General features: G+C 34.9%; 1 protein-coding gene across 1 annotated transcript in view; it reads right to left on the reverse strand.

The window, feature by feature from the left end:
- The window catches only part of cog5 (component of oligomeric golgi complex 5), a 565,478-nt gene that overhangs the window by 116,156 nt on the left and 432,964 nt on the right, over positions 1–16,358 (reverse strand). The window contains exon 17 of the mRNA XM_039761193.1: positions 7,966–8,069. Within this exon, the coding sequence (XP_039617127.1) occupies positions 7,966–8,069 (104 nt within the window). The remainder of the gene's footprint in view (positions 1–7,965; positions 8,070–16,358) is intronic.

Here is a 16,358-nt window from a genome sequence, read left to right on the forward strand (position 1 = left end):
TGACCCCATCTTCATGAAATTTGGTAGGCGGTTTCCCTGCGCTAACCGAAACCGATGTACGTACTTATTTCGGTGGTATGACACCACTGTCGGCCGCCATATTGAACTTTCCAACGTCACTAATGCTCCAACTTCCCGTGTAGGTAGAAGGCTGAAATTTGGCAGGCTCATTCCTTACAGCTTACTTACAAAAGTTAAGCACCTTTCATTTTGAAATTCTACACGTAACGGTCATAACGGTCGACAACATCCGCCATGTTGAACTTTCTTATTTATGGCCCCATCTTCACGAAATTTGGTAGGCGGCTTCCCTACGCTAACCGAAACCAATACACGTACTTATTTCTGTGCTTTGACGCTACTGTCAGCCGCCATATTGAACTTTCCAACGGTCTTTGTTACTTATGGACCTATCTTCAAGAAATTTGGTACGCGGGTTCCCAACGCTAACTGAATCCTACTTGTGTACATATATATGTCCATAGCCTGCAGCTCGGTCACCATGTAAGGCGGCGTTGGGTCCCCCATCCCAACACCTCCCACGTTGTTGGCTGCCTGCCTATATAGGGATGTCCGTCGCTCCGGTCTCTACATTCCCTTCCTTGCTTCGCCACAGGATTCACGTCTCCCTGCTGATAACTACAGCCTTTATACTTAATCCATGGCTTCTCCGCTGTTTTATTGTTCATTTATTACGATTATAGTTATTGTGTAGGTATTTTAGATTTACTTTACATTGTTCAGGTACCCATTTCCTTTATCGTTCCAGCCATACCAATATTAACATGTCTAGCGAGGTGATCACCATCAATCAAAGAACTGTCACTTACCGAGTGGTTTCCATGCCTGGAGATGGCACCTACCTTTTCCATTCTCTTTGTTACATATTGCATGGCCATATCAGGCTCATTCTTGATATCCGGAGGAACATTGTGTGTTATGTATTGAATGACTGGGACAGGTTCAAGGTGTGGACTGATGACGGTACAGGAGATATTATACTATACAGGAGCACTATAAGAGGGAAATGCTTAAGCCCTTCACCTATGGTTCTGCATGTGAGTTGATGGCTGCTGCTGAATTGTTCGGTTGTTGCTTTCAAGTGTACCGAAATGGCCAAAAATTTTACACCTTTGGACAACCGCCAATGCCCCTTAAACATCTTAGATTCACAGGTGACGATTTCAGTAGTGGACACTTTGATGTTTATGAATGTTTAAACTTTGAAAACCTGGATGTGAAGTTATCGATGAAACCGGTTGTATACTTACAACGCTTGACAGATGCCAAATGTCACTTTAACACAAGTCCTGCACATACTGTCATAATTGAAACAAATCATGAAACTCAAACCGATTGTGACAGTAGCAATCCAAGCTGTGAGATTTGAAACAAGATTACTTTTCACATGGCCAACTGTACGTTGCATGCTGAAGAGTAAGCTCAGCGCACAGCTTGGTCATATTACAACCGGAGGGCCGGAATGACAATGTGGTATACAAAGAGATCCTTAACAAATAATTATTGGTATATTTTCCCTCAGTTTAAAAAGGTTTAATTTTCTTCTCAATAAAAATTTTAAGGTAGTATTTTGCCGCTGCGAAGCGCGGTATTTTGCTAGTAATGAACATATAAATGTTTTTACAGTTTGCATGCTTTTTGTATTAGAAAAACGAAAGGCAATGCAAAAAACATTTGCCAGTGATTCCTATATATTTAAATCTGGCGAGTGTAAGGTAGACTCCTGAAAATGTTATTAGTATCATTTTTATAATACTAACGATGGGGCTCTGGCACCTGCTCGCTTCTCTTGCCAACCCCTGTGTTTGGTTAATTGGGCATACAATTTTAAAAGCTGTTTTATTCTTTGGAATTCAGTTTCATTTGTTGTACTTTTAAAAGCCTCATTAAAAACAATATTTGGAATTACCTTTTCTTCAAGATCGCATTGAATTTTAATTGCATTTCTGGAGATACATTTTGAATATCGTTTCTTTTTCTCTAATAAATAATCCAACTTTTTCTAATGTTTGTCCCTGTGATTTGTTAATTTTCATAGCAAAAGCTGTTCTTACGGGAAACTGTAAACATTTTAATACGAATGGCATATCAAGATCTCCTGTGGTGTCTAATGTTATTCATGGGAATATATACTACATTACCTTTCTTTTCGCCTGTTTACATTTGCATCACTTCTCCGTGATCATAAATATACACCTGACCGAATTGTGTTTTCTTTGAAATTAAACTTGTCCATGCTTTAACTGTTGTGGTACCACAGATTCTCATAGTATATGGTCCATTATTGTGTAAATCTACGTTTTCTGCATTGAATGATGCGAAGGCGAAAAGATTATTGTAGATTTGTATATTTTGTTCTGTAGTGTTTGTGGATTCTGCGGTGGACTAACGCCCTGCCAGGGGTTTGTTCCTGACTTGCGCCCTGTGTTGGCTGGGATTGGCTGCAGCAGACCCCCGCAGCCCTGCTTTCAGATATAGCGGGTTGGGAAATGACTGATTGATTGTTTGTGGATTTCACTTTTCCCAGACATCAAATCTTTTAATTCTCTTGGATATGCCTCGTCATTGTGTAGAAACACTACTTTTCCCTGATGGCAACACAAATTAGATGATCTACAAGTATCTGACTTAAACTTGAAAGCCTTACAATATTTCCATACTCCTGACATATCACCTGTGTCCATATATTCAATCATTATTCGCCTTTCCGTTATTTCACTGAGTAATAATTTCTGTTTTTTAGTGCTAATGTGATCTTTATCTTGTTTTGATACTCTCGACTTTTTCTGCTTTTATATTCTGTAACTTGCTTTGTATGTATATCGCGCCTACATTTTTTGTGTCTTTTGAAATCCACTGTTTTCATTATCTCTAACCTGCTCTGTATGTGCTTCGCCCCGTCGTTTTTGAACCTCTTTATGATGTTTTACTTTGTTTTCTATTCTTTGCCTTTTATTTGTGACCTCGCTTTGTCCTGCTATTTTTTCCAATTACACCTGATCCTGATGATTAATTTCCTTTGTTTGCGCTAATGTAATCTTTACTATCTTTTTTTTTGATACTGTAGTAACCTCCGCGTCGGGCTCGAAAAGAGAAGAAGCAAAAAAAACAGACTGACGTAATAAAGTGTCACAAAAGTTTTACTTGAACAATCGCCGACTTCATAACCCCAAACACAACTTTCTAGCACCCCCTTACCACATCAATCAATACCCCGCTATCAGTCTTCTGTCAATCGGACCTAACAGTCACTTAAAAAAAAAAAGGCTGGGGCACTACAATACTTTCGCATTTTACTGCTTTCATATTCTTTACCTTTCTCTGCATGTGTATCGCGCCATCGTTTGTTTGAGCCTTTTGAATTCCACTGCTTTCATAATCTCTTATCTGCCTTTTTTTTCTCTCCAACGCTTTTGGGTCTCTTTTCTCTGCACTGCTCTTTCTTCTTTGCTTAGTCGTTGATGTTTCATCTAGAACGTATTGTTCTTATACGCTTTATATGTGCTGAGAGCACAGGATCTGGGTGCGCCTTTACACAACTGAGTGTTTTGCTGACCGTGCTCTTATTTGATATTGGTTGTAAGTAGGGCGTGTCTTGCAAGAATCTCATGTTCCACATCCCTGCGAGACAGTCCTGGGACAATCTCTTGGCACCAAGTCTCATGTTTACGGTCCCCACGAGACGCTCCATGTCCAGTCTCTTTTGTCTCGCAGGTCTTCCGAGAACTTCCGAGAAGATCACGTCTCGTTGCCCTGCTTTTCCTTTCCAAGATTTTTTTTTATAATAGAGAGATAATAATAATTCTTTGCATTTATATAGCACTTTTCTCACTACTCGTGTTTTATTCCCCTTTGGAGACTCTAACTTATTTTACCACATACATTATATAGCTCACCTACCTACAACTCAACTACCAAACAAAGTCAAAACAGTGAAAGAAACTATGCAATAAATGATAAATCAGTTGACCTCTATTGAGTCACCGTTCTGGAAAAACCCCTGATGATCCGCTTACTATTGCTAGTGGTAAATAATGTAATAGGATGTAACCAGCATAAGAATATTCACATAAAAATGTATGAATACGTGCCCACAACTGTTGGTCTTCAAAAGATTCTGTAGAAGTATATTATAAATATGCCTATATTGCTCTTCTAAAATGGTGTTGTAGTCTGAGGTCCTGATAGTACTTTGTCTCAAAAAATGCTAATATAAAGTGACATATCTTTAACAACAGCAACAAAAAAAAAATCGTCTGAGGATGTAACTGTACGCGCGCGCCTACAGTGTTGCAAGGAAGTAAACACAACATGACAAATGTTATTTTTAAAAAGATTAGAAACTAAGGAAATTTTACCTGTATTTCAAGGGCATCTAAATGTTATGTTTTTCCTTTTTAACTAACAGTGCGATTTTTTATTTACATAAAGAATGCAAACACATTAAAAACAAATGTTTCATTGCAAATGGTGGCCTATTAAATCACAAATAAGATGGTAAAAAAATTCTACAAGTTGTAACTGCTTATAAAAATTATTCATAAATATTGTGCCCCAGATGAGGAAAGTGAGGCCAATAACAACGAAGTGGAGAACAATAGATGAGCAAAAAAGCATTGGGCTGAAAATGATTTAAGTATGACTGCTTTTACAACATTTGAGAATTTAAAGACTACATTTTCATCTAATGTCAGCAAATAGTCTGTTTTAAGCTCTTTGGCTTTCCTATATTGCCTATATTGAATGTTCAAAATGTAGAAATTACAGTTAGCTTTGAAATAATATCCATCTCCAATATTGCCTTTTATTATTCTTACCTATAGTCACTAATCGGGCAGCACCTTTATCTTGCTGAGTGACATCCAATGACATGATCTTTGGAGGTTTGGATAGCTTGTGGAGCATACTGTAGTAGTGTTCCTCACAAATGTATTTTTAGAAACTTGCTCATTTTTTAAATTAACATTTTAATCATTGCTTCTTGATTATATTATTACATTTTAACAGTACAAAGTGCTCTGAAAAAGTTTGCCATCCTCTAGCCTAGTTGTCACTGTCTATCAGTATTCTCTAATAGCAGCTTTTTTTCAGTTTGACAATTTTGTTTAAGCATCTTAAAAAATAATCTAGTTCAGTCACAATTAGAGCAATTTTTAGTACATGTTTAATCCCCTTAGCATTAAACCTAAGTGTGACTTGGGCTGTAAAAAACAGCGCTAAAAGCGTTAGTCCCAACTATCTCTCAGGTAATGGTGTAGACGTGTCTTACGCAAGACCCAAGGTTTACTTGGAAACGAAGGTGATTCCAGGAATCCGAAAGTAACACTCATGTAACACGCACCTGTGCAGTGTGCAGTTCATATTATTATTATTCATCATTATCATTTGTATCTTTATTATGCTTGCTACATTTCTGACTTTGTACTTTTAGTGTTTTGTATGTTTTACAATACAAAGATAAGATTTAATAAAAATGTAATTTTTCAAGCCAAAAAATGCAACACTTTTTACATGATTCTTTTTGAGAAGAAAATGTAATGTTAAGGAGGTTAAAGCATTATTCCATGACTTACCAATGTGTTTAATCTGTAGTAAAAATAAGTTCAATAAAATTGCTTGATAATACATTCTGGAAAGAGAGCCTAGTTAGACTGAACTCTGAAGGTTATGTTGTTACAGTTCTTACTTGCTCTAGAATGTTTGGGTTATGACTTTGCATGTTGCTTTCATTCTAATAATAAAAATACAATGTTCTTTGTGGCTATTATCATATTGCTAAAATTTACAGAAAAAGCAAAAATGTTGTAAATGTGTATGTTTCCATGAATGTCTATGTGGATATCTAGAATTTCCACCAAAGTCAATCATTCAGTATCCACTTTTCTGTTGAACATCTTGTTATTTTAGTAGCTGTACTTTTGAATCATTTTCAAAACCTTTGTATTAGCCAAACATTATTGTCAAAAGAATACAAACTTTGCAGCAAATTACTTAAAATGTTATAGGTCACAGGAAACTTTCTGCTAACTTAAGTGTTGGAAGCACAGGGGAAAAATGGGGAAACTGAAATAATTCCTGATGCCTTAGACCATGCTCTTCTCCTTTTCCAGAAGATGACCAAAAACCAACCAAAAAAAGATATGCTTCAGAGGGATAATGGAAATCTAGGACATGAGGGCTGCCCCAAGACTACTAGAATTCTAGATAACCCAACCTGCTCCGGTCAAGTGGCCTAGCAAAGGAGGATAAAAGATATAAGTGGAAATACTCCTGCCAGTCCACTTCTGGAGTAAGACAGACAAGAAACACCCAGTTCTTGGTGTAATTACTGCATCTTAAGCAGCTTGAACTCAAAACTTAAAAAAAGACTGGGAGTCCTAGGGACCTATGGACTGCTAAGAGATATTTCATCAAGCCTAGGGTGAGCTTTATTAAGTGTTTATTCACTCCATTTTATGAACTCTAAAAGCAAAGACAACTTGGAACATTTCCAATATTTTTAAATAAATATATTTTCTTTTACAAACAAAGGGAATGGTTCAAACAGGAGTTCTCTCTCTGGCTCTCTTGGCAACCACCATGGTTACAGCGTGGATGACTGAAAGGACAGTCAGTATCATGAGAATTAAGATAAATGATGACAACACATTTACTGTATAAACTGGGAGACACCATTTATTTCCCCAGAGGCTTAGCTGACAAAGTAATAAGAAGTTAGACGAAGGGTTTCCTTGACAGGAGCCTGTCTGAATCAACAATAGTAATAAAAAAGAATAGGTACCTTAAATAAAAGTTCAAGAAGAACAATTAAGGTTTTTTTTATCATATCATTAAAGGTGTTCCTATGCCCTTGCACAAGAATACACCCAGAACCAGTTTAGCCACGCACATGCTTTATTAGCCTTCATGGAAAGTGGTAGAGTGTAGGCTCTTGAATTAGAAGATAGTTAATTACTAGAGACTAATCTGTGATTTTTACCAATAGTCCACCTACAGAAAAGCATGATCTAGTAAGGTTCAACAAATGTAAGAATGGATAATTTCTGTGTTATATTTTAATATGCATATTCATCAATCCCAGGGGCAGTAAACACTGACACAATATGAGCTCCTTAATAGTGAAGTGATCCAAACTTTCCTTGTATAACCCTCATTGTGATTATGTAATCTTACTTCTATTTATTATTTATTTTATTTATGTTCATTTATTTCTATTTATGTTAATTGTTTTTTTTTTTTCTTCTATTGTAAAGCTCTTTGGTGACAGCATTCCTATGTTATTTTAAATGTGCTATGTAAATACATTGACATTGTGTGGAGCCACAAAGCACAGCCATGAAGGAGTTAGATAACTGCTCCTAGAAAGCTAACAGACATTCTGGTGGGTTACAATCAGGGCTCAGCTATCAGTGTTTTCCTCATATGATTCAACGTGATGTAGCTGTTGGCTTCTATAAGTTTCTGATTATGCTTATTGGCCAATCACAAAAGAAAATCTAAACTTTTCCATTGGATTAATATGCACCACTTATTCTCTGACTGCTTGCAATTTTACAGTGAAACAACACTGATTAGAATATCGATGATACTTTTTTTATTTACTTTCCCAAAACCAGTTTTCTCAGAGGTTTATTTAAGTCCATTCCCAACTGCATGAATAAAGTCTAACCACACGTGTGTGCTCACAGTTCTTACATGTAGTTCTGCACTGTAAACCTTTTGGCCACATGGGATTTCTTCAGGACTGTAGAGCTCTACTTTATACTTTTGAGAGGACTGAAAAAATAGAATGTATTTTTAGTTTTTGATATTTGGCAAGTGTCTTTTTTTTGTTTTGTCTTTTCTAAATTCAAAAAGCTTTATTAAAATGTACTGTCACTAATTAACCTTGAAATATACTGTATACTAAAAGTTGTTCTTTGAATATATTATATAAACCATTACCCTGAGAAGTCCTCCTGATGCATGGTGATGATAATGGCTTCAACAGAATCACTGACAGAATTTAGTAGTGGCTGTACTGCATTACTCATAAGGGAAAGGATCATCTGTGTTCCCAAAAGAAAGAAAAAGAGAACAATGACAATGCATCATTTGGAGTTTAAATAATGTTGTCAAATACACTATGTAAAAATATATAAAAACCACAGAAATCATATAATTGCAATAAACATTGACTACACAAACATCTTATGAAAATAAATAGGATATTTATGATGAAATATATATATATACTTATATATATATAAAAAATATAATATTGAACTCATTCCTGATTAACTGCAGTTTTAAAAAGTAAGAGGCAAAGCATAAACAGTCAAGTAAACAAAAATGAAGCAAAAAAAATGTAAACTGATTAATTTTTTTTGACTAATGACTTTACAGGGGCGGTTCACTCTTTTTTGAGATATGGGCTCATTTTGACAATTGGATATGATTTAAACAGTATTATTTCATAAAAAGATTTTTTACATAAAGAAGTAAGAACATGTTATTTGGAGTTAAAACCTGTCATATCATCATTAATTCAAGTTCAGATCAATTCAGTATGTTCTAATAAAGTATAATTCTCTTCACCAAGTACACACTTGAAGTGCTTGGAGTACCTGAAAGATTCATTTACACACTGAAAGTTTTACACTCATATTTTCTTTTCTTTCTACTTTAAAAAATTTGAACACCATAAAATATGAAAGTGAAATTACCCCAAGACTTGATTTGGCACAATTACTCAGGCAGGGGGCAAGGGGAGGGAAGTGTGTTTATGAGACGATGATTCTTAAGTTGAATGGCTTTGGCTTATTAAATCAGACCCATTACCCAAACTAAATCTTAAGGAGGCTATACCATTTCTATGGATGGCCACTTGTCAATATGAATTTTTAATTTAAAATGAAATTCATTTTTAAGTGTTGGTTATGAAAACTATTTTAATAAAGCACTAATGTCAATGCAATTGAAATTAAACAAAAGTTAGCAATTCTGGTGCAGTAAACAATCGTTATAAAGTGATGGTTCATAACAAGCCACTATGGTCAGAGTTCCCTTGAACAACACTGCAAATGCTGTAGACATAATATAAAAATTATGTAGCACTCTAGAATATTAATTGATTTCTGTTAAGAAAATAAACTGTCTAGTTTCAATATTTTTACTTTATTTTGAGATAAATCATTTTCATGATTTCTAATTACATCAGCTCCAAGGAAACCAATTTACTTTTAAAATGGAAGGGAACTGTTAGTAGATTCATTTCTATTCCATAAGGCAGTTACGCTTGGTATTGGTTGGTTGGTAAGGAAGAAATGGAAATCGCGAAAGTTAGAAAGATAAAAAGGGTGAGAGGGAAATAAAAAGGATGAGTGGCTTGCCGGCCTGGAGAGGTGGCGTGTACATTATTTTTTTGCTTCTAAAATGAAGGTGAATGTAAAAGAATGAGAATAATAACAATAATAATGAAATATGATTGATGAAAAAGATGGCAGATGACAGACTTCAAAAGAATGAGGTAGTTTTCAACTTGCGGGTAAAATGATTTGAAGACAGACTTGGCTTTGTTGTCGCAAACTAATGGGAACTACAGTGAAGAAGAGGCAGTTGGCATCCTCTGCTAGAGTCAAAATGACTGTTAAACAGGCAGGGAATATTCATGTCTGGGAAACGTGCTTTACAGAATTTAAAAAGCTACTACATGGATCTTTATTATATTTATAGATGCAGCTTGTTGTCAACAATAAGACTGTAAGCAAAGGATTTATTTGGTCATCTTCTCATCTCAGCTTCAATGCAGTACCACATACTTTAAAGACTCAAACCACTTATTATTATAACATTTATCATATGATGAATGTTTTTATATATTTTTCTTTTCTCCCTCCTCTCAATTGATTACACATTTATGTTAAAGTTCAGTACATTGAAGTTTGGGTTTGGATTTAAGAATCAAATGCCTGCCTAATAAATAATCAATAACCGGCTTGTTTTTTTTTTTCATTTATTGATGAAGTTACATGTTACATTAGAAGTTAGATGTATTGAAATTGGGGTACATTTACATGCCATTGGAGATTTGAGGTACTTCTTTGCACAGGGACAATGGTGAGAGGGCTACATATATTAGTCAAATATTATATTAATAGAATTTTAGTAATTACATACTCCACACCAGAACAGATGTCAACAAGGCACACAAAATATGTATGTACAGTATAAGCAAAACACACATCACAGCACAAAAAGAATGTGCACACATGCAGCAAAGCAGAGAGAGAGAGATGTGGGTGCTGAGTTACCTACAATGCCAAAACACCAAAAAAAAAAAAAAATCACCTGTTTAATTCTTGGTGAATTCAAACTATAATATGCATATCTATTTTTTGATACTATTTTTTAAAAAACAAAAATGTTCACCAACAATTCAGGTCAGAACACCCATCTGCCCATATTCTGTTTCCATGATTGTCTGCTAGCTGAGTAAGGGAACACCATCCATCCTGTCCATCCCTGACTTCCATTACAGTCTTGTTGAATACACATTTGAGGTTTTTAATATAATAGTAATATAACTGTGGTATTACTGCAACTAAATATACTATTTTTTTTAAAAATGGAACAAAACAGAGATTTTATTACTTGCTGGAATTCTTGCAAACTCTAAACCATTAACTCTAAAGGCCTGAATATTAATTTGACACATTTGACAGTCTTTTATTACTTGTGTTCCAGTAGAAACTCTGTACAAATAAGCTGGTATACTACTATACAGTACACATGTATGCAAATAGTTGGCCCAGGCTTTTTTTTAAGCAGAACTGAGTGCTGTGACATTTTATTCACAGCTTGTTCAAACTGTTCTTTTTCCAGGATACAATTATACTGTACAAGTGATTGAAATGGTTTACATGAGGAAGTATGAATATGTAACTTCTGTTTCTAAGTCCCTGCATTGTCTTCCTATTATGTAAAGGAACAATTTCAAGCTCGTCCTTCCAACATATGAAACTCAATGTTTTTGAGGACCATTCTCAAAGGTACCTATTAATGCTTATATCCAAGAAGATACACAGAAAACTGTGCTCATAAGACACAAAACTCCAAAAATAAAGAGGACTCCCCTACAAAATAGTGTCTGAAGCCACAGGCTTTATAAACTGCAAAACGATTTGTCTCCTTGAGTTGTTCTATAAATCTTAGCAAATAAATCCAATGTAAAGACTGATTATTTTAGAACAGTATACCAACTGTTGCTGGTTTGGCTTTACAGTATATACTAAAAAAAAAATACTTGCAAGTTTTAGTCTAAAATAAAGCTTTACTAACTAGCTTTTGCTAACCCTAACACATTGTCAATTGCAATCTTTCTCTTTTACATTATGCAAATAATACCGGGAACAAGTTAGTAATGCTTAGCAAGGAATAAGATTTTGGAGCGGTTGAGAATTAGTGGCATGTGGTAGTATACCTTCATATTTTTATACTTCAGTTATGGACACTAGCACATAACGTAACATATATATGGGTGGCGATCTGGTAAAGGTTATCTAGGCTTTGACCCTGTTTATTCCAAAAAGAACCGTGGATCAAACAGATTACTTGCTCTTGGAATGGAAATATTTGCTTAATTTATTACATTCATGCTTTATAAATTGACTGAGACAAATTTTATATTGTTAACATTGGATCTTTTTTAGCTAAACTTTGTTTTTTCTAAATACGTAATTTTCCCCTGCTTCCTTGTTTGTTATCCATTTAGATTTTTTGTATTTTGCCCTAGTAACTTTCCCCTTGAACTCTTAATTATGTCCTTCCTCCTAAGCATGACCTAAAAGTCTTATTTAAATCTAATTGTAGTGTTAGTTTTCATGCTGAGGCATTAACCAACTTATTAGTTTGGTTGTTCAATTTCCTTTTTTGATCCCCCTATGTAAGTTTTGCTTGCCTGTGAGACATTTTTATTTGATTTTCTGGTTTTGATCTTTACCTCACCTTTGCTAATTTTGAGGACTTAGTTTAGTTTACTAGATACTGTGATTTGTCATTTACCATCTCCTTCTTAAGTTATTTGTTTCTACTTTTGGAAATTTTGGAAAGGGTCTAATTTTTTTTATCATTTATTTTAATAAATTATTTTAAACTTTAAGGTTTTGTTTATTTGAATCAAGGATTTTGGTGGCTCTCTAAAGCTCTCTATAGCAGTCTATAGAGAATAGTGAATTAAACTAAATTTAAATGCATTCCCATATTTAATTAATACTGCTGTGATCTGGTTTACAAGAAATTTATGTTCTGGATACAATTTTTTTTATTTTATATATTGTTTTGTGTTTATGTGCATCAGTATTGTGGTTTGGTAACCATGATGCTATGTCTGTTGCTAGGGGGCACACTCCATACGGCTGGTGGAGGTGGTACACTGCTACAAGTTCTTTTTTCATAATTTGTCTTTCTATGAAATCTGAGCAATTCAAGGATTCACTAGTTTGGTTAACTCTATCTTTGGGTTCAATACTGCTTTACTGCTGAGTATTTTTATCAATCTCTTGTGTTTCTAATACTGCATGGGTTGCTGCCTAACTAAAAAAGAAACTGTTTACAAAAATGGCATAGCAGACAAATCCGGAACAAACTGCTCAGCTTATTGAAAATGAATACATCACAAACCTGTATTAGTTTACTACTAGCTAAAAGCAATGAATATCTTATTGTCTTACAGCAGATGACTGCAGACCAGAAGACTCATTAAGGCATAGTTTTCTAGCAAATTAACAATGTCAATTTAAGATTGCTTTTTCTTTTTTTGCTAGGTTAATTTTAATTCAGTATTGACCTCTAGAATTTGCCTTTTCAAAGAGAAAATTACCTTTTGACTGACACGCAAAGAAGCTTGGTCTCATACCTACTAATCCTGTGTTAATGAGGACTTGTATTGTTTTAAAAATCACAACGAAGACATTTGATTAAAGGCTGCTTCCTTGCGGGTGCCAAAGCTTGGTACAGTAATAAGTCAAGGAACCCCATTGATTTTACAAGTTCTTTTAATTAATTGGATTTATTTTTTATTGCTAATTTCATTTTAATTCTTTAGATATGCTCTGCACAGGTTGTTTAACAGTGATGTTAAGATTTATATCAGATAGCAATGCAAAAGTATAAACTATGGTGTTTGCTTGTTCTGCTATAAAATGATAATGAATTTTTCACCTTGTGTACAATGGGCTATGACAATTGTTTCAGAGTACAGTGAGTGTAGCAAAAAATGTATTTTGGATATATAATTTTTCTTTGATGTTCTGCCACTCTGTCACTGTTAGCATTTTCAAAAGCTATACATTAAGTGGCCACCTTATTCGGTTCACCTGCCTTCCCATATAATTGACTGCATAATCAATAATAGTACCATATGCAGATAATGGCTAAGTAACATACACTGAATCGCCTAAAGAGCTATTAAAAAGATTTTTTTGGTCCAGTACGCGCTTAATATACGCTCTTTGTTTTAAACATACACAGTATATAATTTAATGAGGTGGTGTCAATAAATAACATACCACTTACTTTATAAGTGACCATTCAAAGTGAATTATTATTTGGCTGAGAACGAAAAGCTAAGCTGAAAAGTAAGCTGTCTAAAATAAACACAGATATATTTACAGTTTAATCTTAAACATATATTAATATTTGCTGTGTAGTAATCATAGTTTTCTGTGATAAACAGTGAGTTTGGAAAAAATGGAGTAATGGAATTCACATTAAAAAGTTCCTTTCACCTTAAATCAAACAAATGTATGTAGCTTGAGTTTGAGGGAAGTGTTTAGGAATTATTATCCACTTTGTTACCTGCCAAGGACCTACACACTGTAAGTATTCCACAGCTAGAAAGAAGCATTTAGAATGGTGAGCATCAGCAATACAAGACTTCATGCTATTATAGCATATCAGCCACTCTTTTGATGTGCACCTGACCATAATTATCCCTGCATTTTTCAAAACACCATATTAGGTCACCCCACTGACTTATATGGCTAAAGGCTATCTTCAATCAATGTATTAATCAAAGGCAAGTTTTCTCTCAGTTACAAAAGTTGTCTCAGATTCTCCACTTTCCATTTAGCTTCCCAAACAAGAAAGAAAATAAATCCTTAAAAATTGATTTCAATCTGACATCTATAAGAGATGTCAGCTTCTTCAGAGAATAGTTTACATAGTTGCTAAAATTCAGATTAATAGCACTGACCTGTTCTGCATTATAAAGTTAGTGTAACTGGCAAAATATTTTAGGGATATAGTGTGAACTTCAATACAGGGGCAGGAAGAAAATACACTCAGGTAAGGTAAAAACATGTGGGTCACTGCAAAATGTCAGTTCAGGGAAGGCACTGCAGTTGGCACTGCACCAAACTTAACCCGCCAAGGATCAAGGCATTGGCAAGAAAAGTCAGGTGAAGTAAAAACCTTCAATTATTGCAGCACTTCAGAAAGGAGGTTGCACACCCTCTGATAGAGTGCTCTCAGTCAATCCCTGTATACGGTCTGAAAAACTGCAGAACTTGTGCAAATTTTAAAACAACTTTCTTAAAACTTAAAGCACTGTATTTTGCATACCAGCACTGGAGCAACACAGACTAAACATCATGTCACATAATGAACTTTTCAGTGATTTTCAGTTGTAGCCTTCATTTACATAATCTTAGTGAATCAGAGGCAACAGATGTCATGCTCCTGTCCATTCTGTCTCATAATATGATACACGCAACAACTCACTCCAACTAGTCGAAGACTTGCCCCAACAAAATCAAACCAAATAAAGCAGTTTTGATTTTGTTTTAAATCATAATGGTGGGGCCTGTGAGAGCTAATATGATGCAGAAACAAGGAATAAGTAACAAGAGTGTTTTGGACCTCACAAACAGAAGAGAAACGAATCTGTCTGATTTTATGTTCCATAAGTTAATAGGAAGAAGGGAGAAAAAAAGGACAGGAGTGAGATTGTGGCTGGACTTGCTGTACCTGTTACCCTTTGTATTGTGCTGGCTCAACCAGGCAACACGCTATTGGCTGTCAATAGAAATGCAAGAACAACTGTGCTAGAAATACTTTACTGCCTAGAGTCACTAAATTAGACATGCCCAGTTATTTTCAGTTGTTTAAATTGATATGGTCTGGGAACGAGTTCAGCAACTGCAGACAGCAAATCTGATATGTCTCACGACTAACAGTCGCATAATGTGACATTTTAACTGTACTCAAGAAGAGCACTTACTCTTCAAACTATTATTACTGTAAGTATAATCATAATTAGCCATACTCACCAAATGATCCTGTACCCGCAAGCAATGAGGTGATGCTGGGACTACATAACTAAGAGAATGCCACTTTCTCACAAGACACATTTTTATCGTACAAAGAAGCAAGTGTGCATAACTTTTTAAATGCTGTAGGAATTTGCAATTAAGGGTTCTTCTGCAAATCAAATTAGAAAAGTAGAAAAACTGTAATGAAAAATGGACATTCAGCCCAATAAGCTTGTTCATTCTATTCAACTAGATTGTTCAAAATAGCACCAAATCGAGACTCAAAGGATCCTAAAGTTCTACGCTCCACCACACTAGTTGGTAATTTACCCAATCTCTGTGGTTCTTTGTGCGAAGAAAAACTTTCTAAATATTCTGCAAAATTTGCCCTTAACAAGTTTCCAGCTACGCTCCCATGTTCTTGTTAAAGAATTAATTTCAAAGTAACAACTGGTATCTACCGTACTAATTCTTTTCATAATTTTTTTTTTTTATTTTTTATTAATTTTATTACAATCCATACAAAACAATCAAGTTTTTACAAAAAGAAGAATTGAGTTAAGAACAGATCAATCCCCACCCCTGAGAGAGAGAGCAAGCCAAACGGCGTAAAATTTAAGGCTTGTAAACATACCTAAATTAATAAATTCTCTGTGCTTTATAAACTTATTTTAAAATATTACTGATTAGATCCTGCCATGTTTTGAAAAAAGTCTGTATGGATCCTCTAACTGAGTATTGATTTTTTTCCAATTTCAAATAATATAACACATCGGTTTCCCACTGACTTAAAAGAGGAGAGTTTGGGTTCTTCCAGTTTATCAGAATAAGTCTGCGTGCCAACAGTGTAGTGAATGCAATCACAATTTGTTTGTCCTTCTCCACTTTAAGCCCCTCTGGAAGAACCCCAAACACAGCTGTTAATGGATTAGGAGGGATTGTGAGTCCAAGGCTGTCTGAAAGGTAATTAAAATTTTTTGTCCAGTTGTTATGTAATGTTAATTTGGTGCAGGCCCAGAATATGTGACCCAGTGAGGCTGGGACTTG

This window comes from Polypterus senegalus, chromosome 8 (assembly GCF_016835505.1).
Source record: "Polypterus senegalus isolate Bchr_013 chromosome 8, ASM1683550v1, whole genome shotgun sequence".
NCBI lineage: Eukaryota > Metazoa > Chordata > Cladistia > Polypteriformes > Polypteridae > Polypterus > Polypterus senegalus.